The sequence below is a fragment of the Epinephelus lanceolatus genome, chromosome 19 (assembly GCF_041903045.1).
Source record: "Epinephelus lanceolatus isolate andai-2023 chromosome 19, ASM4190304v1, whole genome shotgun sequence".
Taxonomy (NCBI): domain Eukaryota; kingdom Metazoa; phylum Chordata; class Actinopteri; order Perciformes; family Serranidae; genus Epinephelus; species Epinephelus lanceolatus.
The window spans coordinates 41,143,428-41,168,953 of record NC_135752.1 but is presented as its reverse complement, the minus strand read 5'-3'; the positions used below and the strand labels follow the sequence as shown (position 1 = coordinate 41,168,953).

The window sequence follows — 25,526 nt, the reverse complement described above, 5'->3', positions numbered from 1 at the left end:
CAAATAAATTATTATCATGGAGAAAATCACACAGCTGGTCTGCGACTACTTTCTCAAGGATCTTTGACATAAAGGGAAGATTAGATATTGGTCTATAGTTGGCTAACACCTCTGGATCCAGGGTGGGCTTTTTTAGTAGAGGTTTAATTACAGCTACCTTAAAAGACTGTGTGGCTACCTACATAGCCTGTTAATAAGGATATATTGATCATATCTAATATATGAGTGTTAACTAAAGGAAAGACCTCCTTAAGTAGCCTAGTTGGGATGGGGTCTAAGAGACATGTTGATGATTTAGATGAAGAAATCACTGCTGTCAATTCTTGAAGAGAAATTGGGGAGAAGCAATCTAAATATATATTAGGTCTTACAGCTGTGTTTGAGGTTAGATAGGTACTATCTGAGGACAGGAGGTCATGAATTTTGCCTCTAATAGTTAGAATTTTGTCATTAAAAAAGCTCATAAAATCATTACTGCTAAGGGCTAAAGGAATACAAGGCTCAATAGAGCTTTGACTCTCAGTCAGCCTGGCTACAGTGCTGAAAAGAAACCTGGGGTTGTTCTTGTTTTCTTCTATTAATGCTGAGTAATAGTTTGCTCTGGCATTGCGGAGGCCCCTCTTATAAGTTTTGAGACTGTCTGTCCAGATTAAACGAGATTCTTCCAGTTTGGTTAATCGCCAATTCCTTTCAAATTTTCGCGATATTTGTTTTAACCTACGGGTTTGAGAGTTATACCAAGGAGCAAACTTTCTTTGCTTTTTTAACTTCTTTTTAAGAGGAGCTACAGAGTCGAGCGTTGTTCACAGCGAGCCTACGACGCTATCAACAAAATGATCAATTTGGGAGAGGTTAATGTCGGCACGGGAAACCTCTGTTACTGAAGGTATTGGTATTGAATTTAACGACGAAGTAATCTTTTCCTTAAATTTTGCGACAGCACTATCTGATAAACATCTAGTATAGTAACTGTTGCTGAGTGGCGTGTAATCGAGTAAAAAGAAATCAAAAGTAATCAGATAATGATCTGATAGCAAGGGATTCTGTGGAAAGACTTTTAGGTTATCAATTTCAATTCCATACGTCAGAACTAGATCGAGGGTATGGTTAAAACAGTGAGTGGGTTCATGTACACCCTGACTGAAGCCAATGGAGTCTAATAATGAGATGAACGCGGTAGCCAGGGAGTCATTATCAACGTCGACATGAATGTTAAAATCGCCTACAATAATAACTTTATCTGATTTAAGAACTAAACTGGATAAAAACTCTGAGAATTCAGATACAAATTCAGAATACGGGCCAGGAGCACGGTACACTATAACAAATAAAAGTGGCTGCGAGGTTTTCCAGGTCGGATGTAAAAGACTAAGAACGAGGCTTTCAAATGAATTATAATCTAGTTTAGGTTTAGGGCTGATTAACACACTAGAGTTAAAAATGGCTGCAACTCCCCCTCCTCGGCCGCTGCCTCGAGGAATGTGGGTATTATTATGACTGGGAGGAGTGGATTCATTTAGACTGACATATTCATCTTCACACAGCCAGGTTTCTGTGAGACTGAGTAAATCAATATGATTATCTGATATTAATTCGTTTACTAACACTGCTTTAGACGATAGAGACCTGATATTTAACAGTCCGCATTTAATTCTCCTGTTTTGTCTTTCTGTCACAGAAGAGGTTTTAATTTTTATGAGGTTGTTATGCACAACTCCTCTTTGTTTAATTTTAGATTTAAATAATTTAGGTGGTCAGGGGACAGACACCGTTTGTATAAAACTATGAAAACTATGGCTGGGTAACTGAACTAGAAGCTCAGAGAGGCGTATAGGACTGCAACTCTCTGTCCTGGTCTCACCTCTGGGTTGTCAGGGATTTAAATTACTAATAAAATTTGCCAGGTTCCTAGAAATGAGAGCAGCTCCATCCAAAGTGGGATGAATGCCGTCTCTCCTAATAAGACCAGGTTTTCCCCAGAAAGTTTGCCAATTATTAACAAAACCCACATCGTTTGCTGGACACCACCTGGACAGCCAGCGATTAAGTGATGACATGCGGCTAAACATGTCATCACTGGTCAGATTTGGGAGGGGTCCAGAGAAAACTACGGAGTCCGACATCGTTTTTGCATATTCACACACCGAGGCAATATTAATTTTAGTGACCTCCGATTGGCGTAACCGGGTGTCATTGCCGCCGACGTGAATAACAATCTTACTGAATCTACGTTTAGCTTTAGCCAGCAGTTTTAAATTTGATTCAGTGTCGCCCGCTCTGGCCCCAGGGATACATTTGACTATGGCCGCTGGTGTTGCTAACTTCACGTTTCTCAGAATAGAGCTGCCAATAACCAGAGTTTTATCCTCAGCGGGTGTGTCGCTGAGTGGGGAAAAGCAGTTGGAAACGTGAACAGGCTGGTGGTGAGCCGTGGGCTTCTGCTTGGAGCTGTGCTTCTGGCGAACCGGAACCCAACCTCCCGGCTGAACGGGAGTTACCGGAGGACAGTTAGCAGAGGCTAAGGCTATGCTATGGGCCCTTAATTTATAACGTCTGACAACCGTCGGCCGCATATGTGGATATCTTCAAATTTAATACTCTTTTGTCCGCGCTCGTCAAACGTCTCTGTTACGTCGGCTTTGGGTCGGCCTATACCTGCCCGCATACAGAAGTCGCCACGGAAGGCGGGATTTCATCTCCGCGGTCGTTGGAACTGAGCTCGCAGGTCGCACTCGTAGCATCAGTTGGTTTCAGGTAAGCTAACTGGAATATATTGGCAGAAAATAGCGATGTTGTTTATTCTGTGACCGTAAAGAGGTTCCTGGTGAGTGGTGAAGCACGACTGGGTGTATATAGCGTAGCACAGGTCCCCACCAGCTAAAGTTATCTTTTGTTAGCTGTTAGCTAGTTTAGCTCATGTTAGCTGTAAGCTGCTGCAATTGTGGCGTTTTCATTTTATTCTCCCTAGTTGATGTTATCTGCTTATCTGGTTACCGTGAGCACTCGTTTTGGGTTAAAGTGGAAGTGCCCGGAGCTGCCACCCGTGGTCCCGGGGCGCATCCTGCCATGCTGGAGCTAAGCTAATGTTACTGTCATAGACTGTTAAAAAAAAGTGTGTGACCTGAAATGTTCCAGTCAGACCAGACACGCTGATGCACCGTCGTCTTGCTCCAACTCCAATGCAAATACGTGAGGCCTACAGACCCCGAGTCTAAGGTAATTTAAGGACTTTTTTAAATGGTTGTATTTTTTATTAGTCATTCATTGGATTGAAACAGTCTCCACTGGCAGCTGCAGTTGCTTGCTAAGTTAGTGTTAACGTTACTTGCTAGCTTACTTTACAGGCGCTTCTGTTACCCTGTAACTTTTAATTTAACGTAGACGATTTCAGCACATCATTGTGGTCTTTTTCTTATTATCTGTGGCTTAACATTTAGTAAACATAGCCTACTGTATGTTAAAGGTTTCAATTTACCGGACATAACGTTAATGCCAGAAATTCCGGTCAAATACTGTCTGTTTATTTAACGGACTATAATACCCGCGCAACATTAATGTTACACCTTTCACGGTAGTTTCAATGTTTTTAACTTATCTGTAGAATATGTCACGGACATAAAAACGTGTATGTGGCTGACACAGAAGTCGTTTACCTGCAGCAGCATCACTGTGTCACACAGAGGTGTGTGAGCGGTGACTTCACTGCACTTTCTGAATCGGTGCTGCTCACTGGAGACGGTGATCAAGCAGTTTGACACATTCAGAATAGATTGTGTTTAGAGGGAAATATTTTCACCGGACATTTTGACCGGATAGATTTAAAAATATCGGACAGATTTTACCAATCAAAGTCTGGTAAATAATGGATAATGTAAACCTAGCTGTTAACAGTAGTGATTGCTGTTAATATATAAAGATAAGTAACAAGTATAAAAAACAGGAGACAAGGTGTGAAATGTACAAATATAAAAACAATAAAATCCTTAAAGTTTTGAGTAGCTGTTCCTTCAAAATATCAACAGAGGTTGCTTATTATTTCACATGGTGCTGTACCGGGTATTTTTTATGTTTGCGACAGTAACATTTTATTTTAAATACAATTATTTATTTATTTATTTATAAAATATAAAAAGACTGTAAATGTGTGAGAAATCCACTTGATATAGGACTAAGTCAGACTGCTGAAGACCAATAGAAGCTTGCCCTGGCAGGCCAAAGCCAGCCACACAACACAACACAACACATCAGCAACAGTAACAGGAGAAGATTAAAGTGCATGACAGTAAAAGACAATGTTAACAGTATTGTTAATGGCAGACCAGAAAAATCTACCACAGCGACCAGGATCTTTAGTAAAGATGTTAAAGGTCAAATGTTAAAGTGCATTAGTGATAATTAAAGTGCTAAGTGCTGGTGTTATTGCACAGTACCCGATTTCCATTTCTTGTTATAACGTTCTGTTTTATCTCCTTGTCTTTGAAGTATGGCAAATACAGAAAATCCAGGGCAAGGATTAATCAGCAGCTGGAGACCATCCAGTCCGGTTCTGTTTGTGGCACTAGTGCTGAGGATGCATTTGTTGACACCTGCAATGAATTTCCAAGTGATGTTGAAGAGGACTTTGTGGATTGTGAATCATCTTTTGCTGAGCCTGAGGAGTTTTATGACTCTTCAGATTCTGATACCAACAGCTTGGATAGTGAAGAAGAGGGAGATCATTTGGAAAGTCATTTGGTAACCTGGGCACTGGAAGAAAATATAACACACAGTGCACTAAATAAATTGTTGAACATTCTAAAGTACCATCATCCATCACTGCCAGTTGATGCAAGAACACTACTGGGGACTGCAAGGTCAGAGTCAGTGGTAGTCCAGGAAAAGGCTGGTGGGAGATACCACTACTTTGGAATCCTGAAGTCAATGAAGACCACTTTGGAGGGAAATATGTGCAACTTGACCAGTGGTGTATGCCTAGAACTTCAAGTGAATGTTAATGGGTTGCCAGTTTTTAAAAGTTCTTCCACACAATTCTGGCCCATTCTTGGAGTCATCAAGAACCTCCCCCAACATCAGCCATTCGTAAATGCACTTTTTTGTGGTACACAGAAACCATCACTCAATGACTACCTGGAAGATTTTATAGTTGAAGTCCTTGAGTTGGAGAAGGGATTTACATTCCAAGGAATCACCATGAGGCTCCAGCTGTGCTCCATGGTCTGTGATGCTCCAGCCTGAGCATTTCTGAAGAATGTTAAAGGACACACAGGCTACTCAGGGTGTGAGAAATGCGTTCAGGAGGGGGAATATGTGAACAACCGGGTGATATTCCCTCAAACTGATGCCCGCCTCCGCACTGACAAGGACTTCAAGGAAATGACTGATGAAGGGCGTCATCTTGGGTCTTCACCTCTGGTTGCCACATCTTTGGGGATGGTCAGTGGGTTCTCATTAGATTATATGCATCTTGTGGGCCTGGGTGTTATGAGGCGACTCTTGTACCTGTGGCTCAAGGGTCCACTGGCTTGCAGGCTCTCTGGTTTACAAGTTTAGATGCTCTCTGAGAAGCTCAAAAAGGTCAGGACATATGTACCTGTAGAGTTTGCACGAAGGCCAAGATCCCTGAAGGAGGTAGACCGATGGAAGGCCTCTGAATTTCACCAGTTTCTGCTTTATACTGGTCCTGTGCTCCTTAAAGACTCCCTCCATACAGCAGTATACCAACACTTCTTACTTCTTTTTGTCGGAGTGTTCATTCTGTCAAACACTACACTGCTTGAGAAGTACACTGACTATGCAAATGAAGCTCTTGTGTTGTTTGTGCAGCACCTTGGGAGGCTGTATGGTGAGATTACATTTCCTACAATGTGCACAGTCTTGTACATCTTGCACAAGATGTAAAGCTGTATGGAAAGCTGGACTCCTTCAGTGCCTTCAAATTTGAAAATTTTATGCAAAAGTTAAAGAAGCTTGTCAGGAAACCAGAATCTCCCTGCTGTCAGGTTGTGAGGAGGCTTTCAGAGAAAGCGTCTGTAAAAATGCAGAGTAAAAAGTTTTGGTGTAAGGAGAGAGCACACATTTGGACCACTGCCACCAGTGTTTCATTGTGCACAACAGTACACCCAATATAGCACAGAGCTCTTCACCCCTAAACTGGATCAAGCCAACAGCCATGTGTACATTCAGGGGAATGTAGCAAAGATCAGAAATATAATTGCTGAGAGGGAGGAGGTATACCTGGTCTACTCAACATTTGCCCAGCAAGAGCCCTTCTTTGAATACCCCACACCTTCATGTACATTTGGCATATATTTAATTGATGGCCTCTTGGACACAACACAGCACTGCAATATTGGACTGGTAGAAGGGAAGGTTTTCCTAATACCTCATGGAAGACAATTTGTTGCTGTGCCCCTCATACATATTAACTTAACCTTACACCAACTGGCCTGAACCACCTTGCCCATCCACCATCTCTCAGTGTCTTGCTTGTCCACCATCTCACATGTTTGTCTGTCTGTCCCCAAGTCAAAGTCCTCACTGCTGCCTCTCCAACCACCAAAGTCTCATCCCATGATGTGCCCCAATCTACATTTATGACATTATGCATCACACAAGAGAACCGCCTGTACCAGGTACAGGGTTCAACATAACAGATGGCTCACTGGCCCAGGGCCAGTAAAAGCTTGTGTAGGGCAAGTTAATTGGCCAGTAACTGGCCTGTCTGGGCCAGTATACAGTTTAGGACGAGGGGAGGACATTTCTCTTTTTAAATACCACATTTTTACACAGAATATCAAGAAACCTACATTTATTTAGTAATTAAAATTTCAAAATTTTATGACTTTTGGGGTGAAATATTGTGACTTTTCCCACAAAATTTAATGAATTTTTTCTCAAAATTTTATGACTTTTTTTCTCAAAATTTTATGACTTTTTTCCTCCATTTTTTAAAGATTTATTTCTCAAGATTTTACGGCTTTTTTGCCTCATTTTTAATTTTTTTTTACAACATTTTCCCTCAATTTTACAACTTTTTTTCCTCAAAATTTTATGACTTTTTCCAAAAATATTGCAACCTTTTTCTACAAATATTTTCTAGAAATTTCTCTACAAATTTTCTAGAAATTAAAATAGTCAATATATTACATACACATTTGTGGCTATTTGTCATCTTTGCGTTGATATTTATATTTCATGAAAAAAGTCGCAATATTTTGCAAAAACAGTAGTAAAATTTCCTAAATTCCTTCAATGTTTTATGTATTATGTATACAATTAATAAATCACCAAGGTTAGATACAAAAAGAAGTTATTTTCATTTTTTGTCTGCTGGGCCAGTCAAAATATACAACAGCCAGTAAAAGTCTGACCTGTTGGCCAATGGAGCCAGTGGGGGAAAATTTTTACATTGGACACTTGAGGTAGTATTTGTATGTCTACCAAACTAATTACTAATTAAACTACTCTTCTTCTTTTTTTGCTACGTTTTTAGGTCACTATGTACTTACTAGTGGTCTTTGAGGAGGACAACAGAACTGGTCCAGTGGCAAAGGAGTGGTTTTCAGATGGGCTTGCTTGGTGGCTCCCTTTTAGGGATAAGTTTAAAATCCTCAGTAGTGTCCAAAGAAAGATTGTCTCTCAACCAACCAAGGGCTGGAAGCAGTTTGCTGCACGCGTGCTCTATGAATCAGGTAATATTCTGCGTAGAGCCCTTAATGCAAGTGAATCATATAGCTTCTGGATTTTACTCTGATATTATGATGTTCTTCTGATATTGTCACTTGTTACTATCAGTACATCTCCCTTGCCTATGATATCTTATCTACTGTATGTTGAATAAATAGTTAACACGCTTAATGTTGCTTACAGATTCAATTGTAAAAATACAAGCAAGGTGGGAAAGATCATGTGTAACATCAGACCTAAGCACAGACAAAGAGCCAGAAGAGGCACAAGTCAGACAATGGAAAAAGTAAGCGCATATTTCATTGTTGAATATTAAATCATCATTTTAATGTAACTTTTGCTTTTATTATGCATATTTGCCTTGAGGGAAATGTTGGCATACATCTGTCTCTGTATTGCAAATATTTATGCATTAAGATGATAAATTCTAATAAATGTTGGTTTACATATGTAGACCTAAACCTAAACGGTTTAGAACACCATCACCCTCATCATCGTCATCACTTCCATCAGAGGAAGATGACCCTCCTGCACCTCTCCCTGAAAAGCTACCTAGATCACCCAAAACGGCAAAAAGAGTTCATCGAGCCCCTCCAAAAAACTTAGCAGCCCCTCCTCCCTTACCAATGGCCATTAGACCAAAGAGCCAAGACACCATCAGAGCTGGTAAGATTGACATAAGTGTAAGAGATTTTGACCTTTGTGTTAAGTCACATCAAACACTCCCAGGCATCACTTTAATACTTAACCTCTTCCAGCTTGCCATCAGATGACTCAACAATTTAGCTGACACTGAGGGGGATCTATGTTGTATCAAGGATTTCCAAAAGACTTCCAGTGAGCAAGCGTTTGCTCTTTTTTTGATTTTTTTTTTTCATTTCCCTTTGGGGATTCGTAAAGTGACTTTTATTCTTATTTTCTTCAATTTATAACAGTGAATTCACAAGCCGGACCAGCGAGCCCCAGCAGCTGCCATAGTTCAGCTCCAGCGTGGCAACCCGTCAATTTGAACTCTCAAAGTAAGAAAGACGACAAATTTAAGTCATGGCATTTATGAAATTCATTGACACAAGTATTTATAATTATGTCTCTGTGAAAAACATGTGTGACCAACATTAATAAAATTTTATTTCAAGTCACAACATTGAATTTGAGGCAACTGGAGGCCAGACCATTGACAGACTGTCACCAAGAGCCAACTTACACTGAACGTAAATATCCAAATTCTATGTGTTAGGCCTTTGAACTCAACCTCTAATTAAGAAGTCTGACAGTGTGATCACTAATATGAGTCACAGCAGTTAGTGGGTCAGATGAGGTGGAGGCACGGCACCCAACTGCATGGCTTAATGGACTGGTCTCTTCTGAACGTAAGCTATCTAATTGATGTCTGGTTATGCAGGACCTGTTTTCAGTGTTACTGTTTACTAAAAAAAAATATAAAATGACTTCAATCTGTCAATTATCAACCATGGTTCATTTTCTGTGTAGAACAAGTTTTAAATAATATCTACATAAACTCTGCAGAAGTTGGTTAACTTGTTTTTGGTGGACTATTCCTCTGTTATTACAGTGCTAACTGGCATTGTATCATATATGGTTGGAAAGCCTGTTTATTTGTTTTTACAATAATGTCGCACTTGTAAGGATCATGCATTTGTAGGATGAGCAACACAGCTGATTATGTGGGTAGCGCCCTATTAAAATTTGCACATTGGCCCCTGCCAATGTTAAACAGTCTATTTGCCCATAGTCCACTGAAAGTCATACTTTTTTCTGAATGATTCACAATCTAAAGTGTTTTTCTTCCCCATCCTGTCTGGTTTCAGAGGAGCACCAAGCCCCCTTCTGTCTGATAGTCTCTTGAGGACACCATCCCAGGTGGCAGATGGCAGGATGACACCAGTGGAAACACATCAAGATAAAAAAACAAAACAAAACATAAAAGCTCCTATCTCATGTATTGAAGAGGAGCGAACTGCGCATGTACAACTTACCAGAGTCTGTGGGCAAAGATTGTTGCGCCCCAGGGAGGAAAAACGTGACTAATCAGTAACTTTAGACAACATATCTCAAAGCAATTGAATTGAACGCAACTGGACTTGGTTTTGTCTTAGAAGACGTTTCACCTCTTATCCAAGAGGCTTCATCAGTTCATGCTTGTCAGACTAGGCTGGAACTAGTCTGACAACGTAGAACATTTTTAATCTTCAGTTTAATTGCAGATGAAACATTTTACTCACTAACTATATAATATTTATCTTGCTCATCTTGCCCCCAAAAGAGACAGTGACTATGCAGTGAAGGAGAAATACACATCCACAAAAAATATGATATTAAAAAAATCGGTCTATTGCAGAGTCAATTTACCCAGGTGTACACATTCCCATTACACACAAAAGCCAGATCTTAGTGGGTTTAAGTGAGATTTTTGACCAGTGTGAAATGGGTATAACACAAGCAGGAACACATCAGCAACAACCACATTTGTATACTTGTGTTGATAAACACTTGCATCTGTATCCTGCTTTCCCTAGTTCCAAGATCGCGCCTTTCTGACACCCAGCAACTCATTCCAAGTAACTGCACAGGTACATTTGGCCACATCTTTCTGTTGATGTCAATAAACTGCTGTGATCAGTTTGTAATGGGATTTTCACTGCTTTGATTTTCACTGTTTTGATCCTGTCAACAGCTGTTGAAAGGATCATCCTGGAACAGCTGGGGGAACTTCACCTCAAGGTGGACCATTTAACAGCAATTGTACAGTCACTCGGTACAAACACCGTTGAAGACCAACAACCCCAGTCCAATGAAAATGACGAAAGACTCCCCATCTCTACATTAGAGGAGCTAAATAATTTTGATGAACGACTTCGCAGGGACAAGGATTTTAAGAAACATGTGGTACGTCTTTAACCCTCACATACTGCTCATATTCTGTGTCACAGTATCCAACCATAATCAGTCTACATAAAACATTTCTAAACCACAAATCAGTCATGAATAACTGTCAGTCACTGATAAAATGGGGCTCTCTCTGGCTAAAGAGCAGAGAGTGTAGTTTTTAGGTTTTACTCTTTCTAATGGAGAAAATATATTTACAATCACACAATAAAATGGCCCTGTATTACATACAACATGAGAAAAATAACGAATTAATAAATGTAAAGTTTAAGCATTATTTTTGCATCATGAGTTTTGAATAAATATGGGTCAAACACAATAGAACTATCAGCTGCACAAAAATGTTTTATAAAAGTTGAAATATTTCCATCTGGAGTACATGAGTTGAGTTCGTTGTGCTGGGCTGCACAAATCCAGTTAAGATGATTGAAGTGATGTGTTCCAGAGTAACAAGCATATGTGAAAGACATGGATTTAGATTGTCCTTGGTAACACTTGCTCTTGTACTCTTAAGCCCTATTCGGACGGGATTAGTTTTACATAGGTACGCGGAGTAAAGTAATAATTACCAGAGATTTTAGTCCCGTCCGAATGTGCCATGTCAGTAATCATTACCGCACTATGTCAGTAAAGATTACCGCGACTTTTACCTTCTGTAAAAGGGTCCCGGACAATTACCTCAGGTAATACTGATGCCGTGCGAATAGACCAGCAGTAAATATGTGTGTTAGGGCTGTCAAAAAAAATTCGAAGTTAGAAATATATTCAAATATATATATTTTCGAACCTAAATTTGATAATTCGAATATCATTAATAATTAATTAATACTATCAATAATGTTGTGTATCACGGTGAATCCCGTTCGGGCGGAGATGGCTCGCGCACAAGCCGGGCCAGAGAGGACGCAGCGACGGAGGGAGAGGCGCCGACGGAGGAGCCCGCTGCACCAACACCACCCACTGCGCTGTCCGCGATGTGTGACCTGTTCGGGGAGACATACAGGGAGAGTGTTGCACCTGCTGCCTCCCTGCCTACCCTTTCTGAAGAAGAGATGAAACGTTACCAGAATGAGACACCACTACGAGCCGGCCAGGATCCACTCTGGTGGTGGAAAACTACACAGTGAAGTATCCAAACATTGCTCAGATAGCGAGGCAGAAGTTGATCATACCTGGCACTTCAGTGAGGTCAGAACGGGCGTTTTCATCCGAGTGTCACGTTCATATTGCGTCAGCAATAAGCATCTTATTTTTTGTGGGGTTTTTTTTTGTAAAAATAAATAAATAAATAAACAAATAAATAATAATACATTCTAATATTATTTGAACTCTACTAAATTAAGTCGAAAATATTCGAACTCAATTTCATGGTGCTTTTGACAGTCCTAATACGCACATGACGGCAGGAGGGGACAGAGGTGCGTGAATGGATTTACCCCTCCCAGTTTTACTGATATTTCTTATCCCGTGTGAATCGGCCATTAATATTACTGACGTCCTGTGGTAAAGTGACATTACCCCACGTGCCCATGTAAAACTAATCCCGTCCAAATAGTGCTTAATTTTCCTCACAGATCGCAAAGCTGGCCATAACTGGAGAAAACACTGTTAAAAAAAAGTGTGGCGAGTGTGCAGGAAGGTCTTAGCACCTGAACTAGCCACCCAATTAAATTGGTGTGGGAGAGGACAGAAGACTGGCATAAAATCACGACCAGTCCATGAAATTCTACTGTATAAGTCCTGCTAGGTGTTATTATGAGAGATGAGATGAACCCCTTCTCATCCCCACCTGCTTTTTTGATGTGTTGATTGGTGACATTGATTGTGGGTGTGATGACAATTTCCCATGGTGAAATGAAGCAGGGTTCATTCATATGAGTGCTTGAAATCCTTGAAAATGCTTGAATTTTAGTTTAAGTGCTTGAAATTATGACTCTGTCTTTCACAAAATTGGGATCAGACTGAATAGTTTGCTTATTACAAGGAGAAATAACATCAGTAAGAGAACTTTATTTGGAGACTTTTTTTGCCTGGGTTCCGCTGAGCCTCTCTTTTCATAATTTTAGATGTTTATAGTGTAATACAATGTATATCATTGTGATAAAAAAGTAAAAAACAAAAAATCACGAGTATGTGTATTCCTGTAAATATGTAATTTACCCCAGCGATAAGGTACTGGGAAATTTAAAAAAAAAAAAAAAAAAAAAAAAAATATATATATATATATATACATATATATATATATATATATATATATATATATATATATATATATATATATATATACACACACATATATATATATATATATATATATGTGTGTATATATACACACACATATATATATACACACACATATATATATATATATATATATATATATATATATATATATATAAATATATACACATGTATATATACACATATACATACATATGACTGAGGGGGACAGCAATGCGCCGTTGTGTAGTCTGCCATTTCGAACGAAGAAGAAGAACGTTTTCCGGGTCAAGGCAAGCTTGCTTAAAAGAATTATGGTCGTATTTTATTTCCCGACTTGTTTAATAAACACATAATAGAGAATCAGATAAAGGCTCATTTTTCGATTTTCGATTTCCAATTCCAAAAAGACAAACGGGAGACGACTTGTTTCCCGTTTTTTGTTTACCAACATCAAAACGAGAAACGAATGGCCGCAAAGTAAACGGACCGGTAAGGAAAGTAGCTGCAGTTTAAGAGACTTGGGATCCACTCATAGCGAAGTTTAAGGATGCCTTCGGTATGTTGTTAATGTGATTTTATGGGCAACTTATCAGTTGAAGTCTCCTCCTCTGCAAAGTAAACTGACCCGGTGGCTACAGGTAATAGCGCAGTTTTGAAACCACAGTTTTTCCGAGATGAAGGACTGATTGTTGAGCTGCTGTTAACAGTTAACAGAGTTAACGCCGGATCCCGTTATTTAACAGTTTCAACACTAAATGAAGCAGAGTGACGGACCCAAAGCCTTCAATCTGGCTAAAAGACATAATATAAGACAAAAATAAAAAGACAGTGGTGAAGTTGGGATTTGTTTCTTGGAGTTATGTGCTTATCGTCTTTTCTGTCTCTTGCAGGCTGCCAGGAGAAGCGGACTGGCCATGTTGTGGAAATGAAAATAAAGTTTGTCAAATTGACTTTTGTCTCTTCATTGTGCACACTTACACACGAAATAGGGTAACAGTCAGCTATTTTTGAATGTTAGCATTGATTTCTCACATTGGATGGTGAAATATTTGTAGTTTGAAAGGTCCGACCTAAATGAATAAAGGTCGTAACGTTAGTTAACGAAGCATATGAATATTAATGAATATTAATTAAGGAGTGCCCACTGAGCGCAGCTTCTTTTATTGATCGTTTGAACATTGTGTGGTGGTCATTTTCGATTAAAGGCCGACATCTCTGCGACGTATTGGCAATGAGCAAACGCTCTCCCTGCTACGTCTTAACGATCTAAACTTGATACATTGGGCCGCGTCGGCCAGATGTATGTGTGCTACCTGGGTTGCTGCTGTCTTTTTAAATATGATTGTCTTTGTTTTTGTAGTTAGTTCTGTAGCCACGCCCCACCTAACAGTCAACACCTAGTCTTCACAGATTCAATTCAATTCAATTCAATTTTATTTATAAAGCCCAATATCACAAATCACAATTTGCCTCACAGGGCTTTACAGCATACGACATCCCTCTGTCCTTAAGACCCTCACAGCTGATCAGGAAAAACTCCCCCAAAAAAAACCCTTTAACGGGGAAAAAAAAACGGTAGAAACCTCAGGAAGAGCAACTGAGGAGGGATCCCTCTTCCAGGACGGACAGACGTGCAATAGATGTCGTACAGAACAGATCAGCATAATAAATTAACAGTAATCCATATGACACAATGAGACAGAGAGAGAGAGAGAGAGAGAGAGAGAGAGAGAGAGAGAGAGATGCAGGTAATGACAGTAGCTTACAACAACATTAATGAAAGTAATAATATTATAGTTATAGTTCTGGCTACTGTGGTACAATATGTTGAAAGTATGTATTAATATCTGACAGTATACATGTGTGACAATAGTCATATGTGTATAATAACAGTAGAAGTATGACTAATGACTAATGATGGCAGCAGCAGCAGGAGGCATCTGGCAGGACCACGGCAGCAGCACAACCACACACGTCACGCTGTCCAGGCACCGCTGTGATATGAGTTAATCTGAGAGACAGTGGAGCACAAAGGCTCCGGAGAAGAAGCCGAGTTAGTGACATCCAGAATGGCCGAGTTAGCAAGATGCAGTAATAGGATGAGAGTGAGAGAGAGAGAGAGAGAGAGAGAGAGAGAGAGAGAGAGAGGGAGCCCGGTGTATTATAGGGGGTCCTCCGGCAGACTAGGCCTAAGTCAGCCTAACTAGGGGCTGGTACAGGGCAAGCCTGAGCCAGCCCTAACTATAAGCTTTATCAAAGAGGAAAGTCTTAAGTCTAGTCTTAAATGTGGAGACGGTGTCTGCCTCCCGGACCATAACAGGAAGATGATTCCACAGGAGAGGAGCCTGATAGCTGAAGGCTCTGGCTCCTGATCTGCTTTTGGAGACTTTAGGGACCACGAGTAACCCTGCGTTCTCAGAGCGCAGTGTTCTGGTGGGATAATATGGCACTATGAGCTCTCTAAGATATGATGGAGCTTGACCATTTAGAGCTTTATAAGTTAACAGTAGGATTTTAAATTCAATTCTGGATTTTACAGGGAGCCAGTGCAGTGAAGCTAAAACAGGAGAAATATGATCTCGTTTCTTAGTTCCTGTTAGTACACGTGCTGCTGCATTCTGAATTAGCTGGAGAGTGTTTAAGGACTTACTAGAGCTACCTGATAATAGAGAGTTACAGTAATCCAGCCTAGAGGTAACAAAAGCGTGGACCAATTTTTCTGCATCTTTTCGGGTCAGGATAGGCCTAATTTGCAGTCCGTGAGGTTTGCTTTAAATGAGAATTAAAAGACAAATCTTGATCAAATATTACTCCGAGGTTTCTTACGGTAGTGGTAGAGGCCAGAGCAATGCCATCTAGAGAAACTATGTCATCAGATAAAGAGTCTCTGAGTTGTTTGGGGCCAAGAACAATAACTTCAGTTTTGTCTGAATTTAACATCAGGAAATTGGTGCTCATCCAATTTTTTATGTCTTTAAGGCAGTTATGGAGTTTAGTTAATTGATTACTTTCTTCTGGCTTCATCGATAAATACAACTGTGTATCATCCGCATAACAATGGAAATTTATAGAGTGATTTCTAATGATGTTACCTAAAGGAAGCATATATAGAGTAAATAGGATTGGTCCGAGCACAGAACCTTGCGGAACTCGAAAAAAAACTTTGGTACGTAAGGATGATTCATTACGAACGTCAACAAATTGAAAACGATCAGATAAATAAGATTTAAACCAGCTTAGTGCAGAACCTTTTAGGCCAATTAAGTGATCCAGTCTCTGCAGTAGAATTTGATGGTCAATTGTGTCAAACGCCGCACTAAGATCTAATAAAACAAGAACAGAGACGAGTCCTTTGTCTGAAGCAATCAGAAGGTCATTTGTAATTTTAACTAGAGCTGTCTCAGTGCTATGATGCACTCTAAATCCTGACTGAAATTCCTCAAATAAATTATTATCCTGGAGAAAATCACACAGCTGGTCTGCGACTACTTTCTCAAGGATCTTTGACATAAAGGGAAGATTAGATATTGGTCTATAGTTGGCTAACACCTCTGGATCCAGGGTGGGCTTTTTTAGTAGAGGTTTAATTACAGCTACCTTAAAAGACTGTGGTACATAGCCTGTTAATAGGGATATATTGATCATATCTAATATATGAGTGTTAACTAAAGGAAAGACCTCCTTAAGTAGCCTAGTTGGGATGGGGTCTAAGAGACACGTTGATGATTTAGATGAAGAAATCACTGCGGTCAATTCTTGAAGAGAAATTGGGGAGAAGCAATCTAAATAGATATTAGATTCTACAGCTGTGTTTGAGGTTAGATAGGTACTATCTGAGGACAGGAGGTCATGAATTTTGCCTCTAATAGTTAGAATTTTGTCATTAAAAAAGCTCATAAAATCATTACTGCTAAGGGCTAAAGGAATACAAGGCTCAATAGAGCTTTGACTCTCAGTCAGCCTGGCTACAGTGCTGAAAAGAAACCTGGGGTTGTTCTTGTTTTCTTCTATTAATGCTGAGTAATAGTTTGCTCTGGCATTGCGGAGGCCCCTCTTATAAGTTTTGAGACTGTCTGTCCAGATTAAACGAGATTCTTCCAGTTTGGTTAATCGCCAATTCCTTTCAAATTTTCGCGATATTTGTTTTAACCTACGGGTTTGAGAGTTATACCAAGGAGCAAACTTTCTTTGCTTTGTTAACTTCTTTTTAAGAGGAGCTACAGAGTCGAGCGTTGTTCGCAGCGAGCCTACGGCGCTATCAACAAAATGATCAATTTGGGAGGGGTTAAAGTCGGCACGGGAAACCTCTGTTACTGAAGGTATTGGTATTGAATTTAACGACGAAGTAATCTTTTCCTTAAATTTTGTGACAGCACTATCTGATAAACATCTAGTATAGTAACTGTTGCTGAGTGGCGTGTAATCGAGTAAAAAGAAATCAAAAGTAATCAGATAATGATCTGATAGCAAGGGATTCTGTGGAAAGACTTTTAGGTTATCAATTTCAATTCCATACGTCAGAACTAGATCGAGGGTATGGTTAAAACAATGAGTGGGTTCATGTACACCCTGACTGAAGCCAATGGAGTCTATTAATGAGATAAACGCGGTAGCCAGGGAGTCATTATCAACGTCGACATGAATGTTAAAATCGCCTACAATAATAACTTTATCTGATTTAAGAACTAAACTGGATAAAAACTCTGAGAATTCAGATACAAATTCAGAATACGGGCCAGGAGCACGGTACACTATAACAAATAAAAGTGGCTGCGAGGTTTTCCAGGTCAGATGTAAAACACTAAGAACGAGGCTTTCAAATGAATTATAATCTAGTTTAGGTTTAGGGCTGATTAACACACTAGAGTTAAAAATGGCTGCAACTCCCCCTCCTCGGCCGCTGCCTCGAGGAATGTGGGTATTATTATGACTGGGAGGAGTGGACTCATTTAGACTGACATATTCATCTTGACACAGCCAGGTTTCAGTGAGACTGAGTAAATCAATATGATTATCTGATATTAATTCGTTTACTAACACTGCTTTAGACGATAGAGACCTGATATTTAACAGTCCGCATTTAATTCTCCTGTTTTGTCTTTCTGTCACAGAAGAGGTTTTAATTTTTATGAGGTTGTTATGCACAACTCCTCTTTGTTTAATTTTAGATTTAAATAATTTAGGTGGTCAGGGGACAGACACCGTTTGTATAAAACTATGAAAACTATGGCTGGGTAACTGAACTAGAAGCTCAGAGAGGCGTTTAGGACTGCAACTCTCTGTCCTGGTCTCAACTCTGGGTTGTCAGGGATTTAAATTACTAATAAAATTTGCCAGGTTCCTAGAAATGAGAGCAGCTCCATCCAAAGTGGGGTGAATGCCGTCTCTCCTAATAAGACCAGGTTTTCCCCAGAAAGTTTGCCAATTATTAACAAAACCCACATCGTTTGCTGGACACCACCTGGACAGCCAGCGATTAAATGATGACATGCGGCTAAACATGTCATCACTGGTCAGATTTGGGAGGGGTCCAGAGAAAACTACGGAGTCCGACATCGTTTTTGCATATTCACACACCGAGGCAATATTAATTTTAGTGACCTCCGATTGGCGTAACCGGGTGTCATTGCTGCCGACGTGAATAACAATCTTACTGAATCTACGTTTAGCTTTAGCCAGCAGTTTTAAATTTGATTCAATGTCGCCCGCTCTGGCCCCAGGGATACATTTGACTATGGTCGCTGGTGTTGCTAACTTCACGTTCCTCAGAATAGAGCTGCCAATAACCAGAGTTTTATCCTCAGCGGGTGTGTCGCTGAGTGGGGAAAAGCGGTTGGAAACGTGAACAGGCTGGTGGTGAGCCGTGGGCTTCTGCTTGGAGCTGTGCTTCTGGCGAACCGTAACCCAACCTCCCGGCTGAACGGGAGTTACCGGAGGACAGTTAGCTGAGGCTAAGGCTATGCTATGTGGCTCTGCACCGGCTACAGGGGGCTGGCTAACTACCGCAGCTACTGAATGGTTTTCCATGGTGTGAGGCCGCGCTTCTAATTCACTAAGCCTCGCCTCCAACGCAGCAAATAAGCTACACTTATTACAATTACCACTGTCGCTAAAGGAGGCAGAGGCATAACTGAACATTTGGCACACCGGGCAAGAAAGAGCAGGAGAAGGAGAAGCCATGGCTAAGCTAAAGTAGCTAACAAGGCTAAGAGCGTGCAAACAACAGCTAAGAGATTAGCGAGAAAGTCGTAGAAAGAAGGAGAGCTATAAGTGCTTAAACAGAACCACTGTGGGTTATGACTTGAAGTAGACGTTAAAGCAGCGTTAAAGCAACTGAGGTGAGAAAGCAGGCTAGCAGAATTCACCAGAGCAGTACAGAGACACTGTCACAGAAACACCGGAAATGACACAACTCGCTTACCGCAATACGTCAGCACGTCAATCACTTGATTCATCATCTTATCTTTTCATCAGTCCATCAGAGTCACCACCAGTGTCTGGACTCTATGGGGAGATTCATCTTGCTGCTGCTCAGGGAAGACGCCCCTCAATTTACAAAATGTAGAGTTTCAGCGCCAAAGTCTTTCTGTCAAATCTTAACCATCACATATCTGTACTTTTGTAATCTGTATTCATCATTTATCTTTACTTCATTCACCCGTCTTCATTGCCAGTGACTTCTTCTCTGTAGCTGTTGTTCATATGACAATAAATGACTTGAAACTTGAAACCAGTTGTGAAGTACACATCAGGAGTTTGTACCCATTTTTACCCCTATATTATGGCATGCCATTTAGGACATTATTACAAATATATATAATGTGAAGTTGCAGTACATGGAATGAAAGTCAGAATATAAGGAATAAAGTCTAAATATATAGATGACACTTGAATATTTGGAATGAAACTTGGGACTATAGATGTGTCACATCACTGATATGACACACAAATAAACAAAAGATGAACAATAAACTAAATAAATAAGGACAAACTAAGGACGTGCAGTGTTGAATTTGGCACAAGTTGGACACAGAACACATTTAGTAATAATAATCTTTGAATACACAAGTGAACAGGATCTGTGCAGCAGTAAGGGCGAGGCTCCAGAGCTCTGTGAACTGAGTCGAGCATGTCTTCATCTATGTCCACTGTTTAAGTTTGACACTAATGATGTCACTGCTGTCAAAATATCTCCTCTAATTAAAGCCATGCTCTAGTTTATACCCATGGCGGTTATGTCGAAGCAAGCAACTAATACACCTATTTGGAAATTAATACATCTGCAAAGTATATTTCAGCGGTGTCTCTGAGTAGAAGTGACTTGGGTGTGTTTTTATTTAGTGTTTTAGGGGCCCAGGGTAAATGCTGCCTTGCTTTACTTTTCACGACTGTAACACATGCAATCTAACATCTGTTCAAGGGGAAGCTTTCAATTCTGGATAGTTTGAGAATAATAATGCATCATATCATGATTTGCATATTTTTAAGTGCTTTGGGGGGTTGTAAATTATTTCAGGGTCCAGTGAGTCAGAATAGCAACTTGATTCAATATTTTCATGTGTAAACTTCATAATAAATCTCTAGCTGTTTGGGGCCCAGGTGTATTGGTCAGGATCTTAGGAAGTGTTGTGTCGAGCATGAAGTTGTTTGTATGAGCCGTTCTCCAGAAAGCTACAAGCTGCAATACCACAGGCCCAGCAATCAGCCTGTTCTGAACACACGTGTTTCCACTGACCTTCATCATCACCGTCATCATTATTGTAAATGGGTGAAGAACCACCATCACTGATTAGTTGTACCTATGTCACATCTTGGCACCTTGCAGTGCTCCCAGCGGGTTTCAGAGTCAGTGGTGTAACACCAGGGCATCTTCTTATTGTCAGGGTTACGACAGTAGTTGTTATCCAGGCCTCTGACAAATGACAGACAGTAAGAATGATGAACACAGGTCAACTCAACAATAAAGGCAACAGACCATATGTCCCTCTTTAATGAAAAACAACATGTTTCAGTTACAGTACTTGTGGGGGTAGTTCTCTGGCGTTTTGTCATGTTGGTGAGGCGTCTGAGCCGACCAGCTCTGGCATGTTTTGCCAGATTCAGTCACAGCAATCCTGCCTCGGTACATTTCACCATTACCAGTGGCACAGGTCAGCTCTGGGATGATGGTGGGAGGCTCGAATGCTGAGCACAGAGGATGAGACAGACTGGTTGTAAAACTCAAAGACAATACACATGAAGTAGTGGCACTTTAAAATCATGTCAAATTACAAAGTAAAACTAACTGTGAAAATAGTGATTACTAAATTGCTGCTGAATTAATAAGAATAGAATCAAAAATACTTTATTTATCCCTGAGGGGAAATTGTGAATATATATTTTTATATACATATAGACATAATGAGCCCACAGTGACACTACACCAGTAAGGTACATTTACATATTTTGTTATATGTCGGCCTGTCAACTATTATTTTACTGTAACATATGACACCAAACCATCTACATTTAATGCAGCACTTCTGATCACACCTATCACAGATATAATAACAGACATGATTCTTGGACTTTTACTGCACACGAGACTAAAACTATTAAAATGGTGGTTGTGTTGTGGTGTTTCAGCCACCAGGTGTCACTGTGTTTACTGTCTTTGATGCCGTGAAGCTTTGAATCTTTCTCAGCATTAACAGAGAGACAGCTGCAAAGCTTCATAAGGCTTCATTCAGCCATCACTACAAAACAACCACCATCAGACGTGAAACCACCACAAAGACACGTCTGATAATCTGTCTGTTACTCACCATCATATATCAGATTAATCCACTGACAACAAGATGAACAACATGGCCACTGTCTTGTTTGGTTGACACACTTTTTTTTACCTTAGTGTCAAACACGTAGTGTTTCCTGTGACTGCTTCACAATAAAAGCCCCCCTGTGTTTGTCCAGTTGAGCTTTCTCACAATCCGCCCACAGACTGTCAAAATTGGCTCACACCTCTCCTCCACCCACACACTCAGCACCGGCTCTCCCCAGGGCTGCGTGCTGAGCCCCCTCCTCTACTCTCTCTATACATATGACTGCAGTCCATCCCATCCCACGAACACCATCATAACGTTTGCAGATGACACCACCATCATTGGGCTCATCTCCAGTGGAGATGAGTCTGCCTATAGGGACGAAGTGTGAAGGCTGTCTACCTGGTGTTCAGAGAACAACCTCTCTCTGAACATCAAGAAAAACAAAAGAACTCATCATAGACTTTAGGAAAAACAGAGATGACCCCGCCCCTCTCTTCATCGGAGGAGAGAGTGCGGAGACTGTCACCTCCTTCAAGTTCCTGGGCACCCACATCTCAGCTGATCTCTCCTGGACCACCAACATCACAGCTATGGTGAAAAAGGCACTGCAGCGGCTGTACTTCTTGAGAGTTCTCAAGAAAAACAACTTGGAGAAGAGGCTGCTGCTGGCCTTCTACCGCTCCTCTGTGGAGAGCATCCTCACATACTGGGTCTCATTCATGAAAAGTGAGTAAATCTGTGTGTAGATTTGCACATAAAAGCCTACTCTACTAAAAACCTACTCTGGATTCAGGAACGCTGCGGGAAACTCAGATTTGATCGTAAACACGTGTGTATGATCATGAATGCCAATCCATCGTAAAGTGACAGTGTGCTCCCGGTAATCATCAATTAGCATAAATCCCCGCCCATGAATAGCCAATGACCACCATATAAGGAGGTGTAGGTGCATCCAGTCGACCTGTCAGTCATGGCGCAAAGAAAGAAAGAGAAAGAAAGAAAAAAGAATTTTTCCGAAGCGGAGATTGAAATAATTTTGGGTGAAGTGGACTTAAGAAAAAACATTTTATTTTCTTCAGTTAGTAGTGGTGTGACAGGGTCGGGCAAAGCGAAGGCCTGGAGGGAGGTAACAGATGCTGTTAATGTTGTCTCCGTAGTACAAAGAACCAGAGGTGTCAGAGGTGAAGCGTAAATGGTTTGATATGAAACTGGAGGCAAAGAAACGCATAAGCACACACAAAAAAATACAGCGGTCACCAAACAAACAGAAGATTCATTTGTGGGGTTTTGAATGAAGTGGGAACGGGAAACCAGAGATGTTTTGTGCGTAATGGATAAACTCTAAATCAGTGATGGCTGTCGGAATGTAGAGGTATTTAACATTTATTTTAACAAATGATGCGGATAACATATAGCCTACAGCAGTTTGTATGCATCGTCTTCAAATTATTTGAATCTTAATAGCCTAAAGCTCTGTTTAATACAACGTAAATTTAACATTCTTCAAACCAGATTTATTCATTCAAATGATCAAAAAGCCACACAAAACAAAACAAAACAAAACATGTTGTCTCAAATAATTCCTTCAGCTGGCGCGTGCTCCTTCGTGGCTCCACCACCTGCTGCTCCTGCTGAACCAAGGCACCGAGGCCGAAGAGGCTGTGATCCGGCTGTCCTTACGGATATTTGTATTATCATCATTCAACATGTAGAAAGAACGTGTAATCTACTGAGTCGATTTACATAGATAATTCACAATCATGAACCTAATCAGGATCTTAAACCTGCTAATTGCCAACTAATTTAACTAAATGTGTTATATTTTTAATATTTTGTCATGTTTAGATTACGTGTTTCAAAGGCATCTGTGTATTGTGTACATAACAGAGCGCAATACGAGTTAAAATTATAATTTCCAATAGTGACAAGCAATATTTATGTGCTTTACTAAATTTACACAAGCACTACAAGCGGTCAGCAGCAGGAGTAGATTTTGTTAGTAGCTACGAAAAGATCGGAGCTACTAAAATATTGATGAATGCGGACATGCACGTAAATTTCAGTCTGCGAACAGTTTACACACAAATTCCTTCTGCTCACGTTTCATGAATGAGACCCAATGTCTCTGTGTGTGTGGTATGCTGGCTCCAAGGCAGCTGACAGGAAAACCCTCCAAAGAGTGATCAACTCAGCTCAAACAATCAAATTGGTTGCCCTCTGCCCACACTGGATGACATATCCAAATCCTGCTGTCACAACAGGATCACATCCACAACACCAGACCCCTCACATCCAGCCCATCACCTGTTTGAACTGATGCCCTCCAGGCGGCGCTACAGGTCAATTAATTCACACACCTCTCAGATTCTGCAATAGTTTCTACCCCTGGGCCATAAGAACTGCCAACAAACACTGATTCCCCCCCCCTCCCTCCAGCACACACACACACACACACAGACAGACAGACAGACACACACACACACACACACATGGAGACAGACACACGCACACACACACACACACACACACGCACACACAGAGACAGACAGACACACACACGCACACACACACACACACACACACGGAGACAGACAGACACACACACACACACACGGGAACAGTCATGCACTTATATTTATATTTATTGCTAAATTGCACAACTGTGTCTGTTTTATTTATTGTTTTTTTCTACCAGTAGGTGTTTTATGTCATGTACGTTTTTTTTGTCTTCTTTTGCACTGTGTGGGCTGAGCACCCATAATTTTGTTGTACCCTGTACAATGACAATAAATTCTATTCTATTCTATTCTTTTAATGTGAAGCAACAGCAACAAGAAATGTTGCGTAACTTTCAGCAGCTCTGATCAGGCTGCAGGAGAGTGAACAGGAAACATCGAGGCTGATACCAATCAGATGTTGCATCACACGCAGCATCGTTTACTACACATCTGTCCTGAGTCTGAATCTATGGCGGACTCCCCCACTACTGATGAGAACCACTGCACAGACAGATCATTACTCAGTTATACTAATTCATACATTTATTGGATGTTGCAGAAATAAAACTGGACTAAAAATAGATTCAAAAACTAAATAAAGTTTTTGTCCAGTGAAGATGATCGTCACACTTCTCTGAAGTTCATTTCTGTGAAACTGATAAAATCAGATTTGTGCAGCCAGTGTGTTCTTCTTATTTCGGGCAGTCCCACTGACTGTTTAAGTGAGGCCTGCACATGAACCGACTGGTCCATCTGAGATAGTCACTGAATATAAACACACTGATTGGATGTTGGATAATAGATTAATAACTGACTGAAAGAAGAACAGAATAAAACTTGATGTTGGTGTGTGTGATCAGTTTGTTCTCTGATTTAAAGGTTCAGTACAAATATTAATAATAACACATCATCTTTAAGCAGAGTCCTACCTGAGCTCCACAGCACCAGCACCAGCACCAGTACCGACAGGTGATCCATGTTCAGGTGGACCGTCTTCCTGCCCGTCCGTCTTTCTTCCTGTGTGTCCGCTGTCTACTCTGATCATCACGTTATGTCCTCAGTGTGTATCTGCGCACAGGAAGAGGTGGAGCTTTGCTGAAATATATCTGTCACATCCTGCCTCTCTGTACCTCCCTACAGCTACATTTCGGGCCTTTATCAGAGTTATAAGCCTGCGTCAGTGCTGACTTACTGACCATGTGCAACACCATATCTACCTTATTCTAAACATGTGAAACACACCACCTGTTACACCTCAGATAGTAAAACATGATACTACCTCTGTCATTTCTGACAGCCATTTCAAAGCACTGTCTTACTATGTCAGCATATTGTTAAATTTAACAGAGCCTGAGCTAGCTTACAGTAACATCTACTCCTTCTAAAAGATTATTAGGATTTCTTGTGA

The 25,526-nt window shown here is 40.6% G+C and overlaps 1 protein-coding gene across 1 annotated transcript in view; it reads right to left on the bottom strand.

Moving 5' to 3' along the window:
• The window catches only part of LOC144458731 (scavenger receptor cysteine-rich type 1 protein M130-like), a 74,814-nt gene extending 49,580 nt beyond the window's left edge, over positions 1 to 25,234 (bottom strand). Inside the window, exons 1-3 of the mRNA XM_078161955.1 lie at positions 25,048 to 25,234; positions 20,838 to 21,000; positions 20,616 to 20,728 (exon numbers count right to left, since the gene is read on the bottom strand). Of these exons, the coding sequence (XP_078018081.1) occupies positions 20,616 to 20,728; positions 20,838 to 21,000; positions 25,048 to 25,096 (325 nt within the window). The 5' untranslated portion in view covers positions 25,097 to 25,234. The remainder of the gene's footprint in view (positions 1 to 20,615; positions 20,729 to 20,837; positions 21,001 to 25,047) is intronic.
• Positions 25,235 to 25,526: the final 292 nt, after the last annotated feature.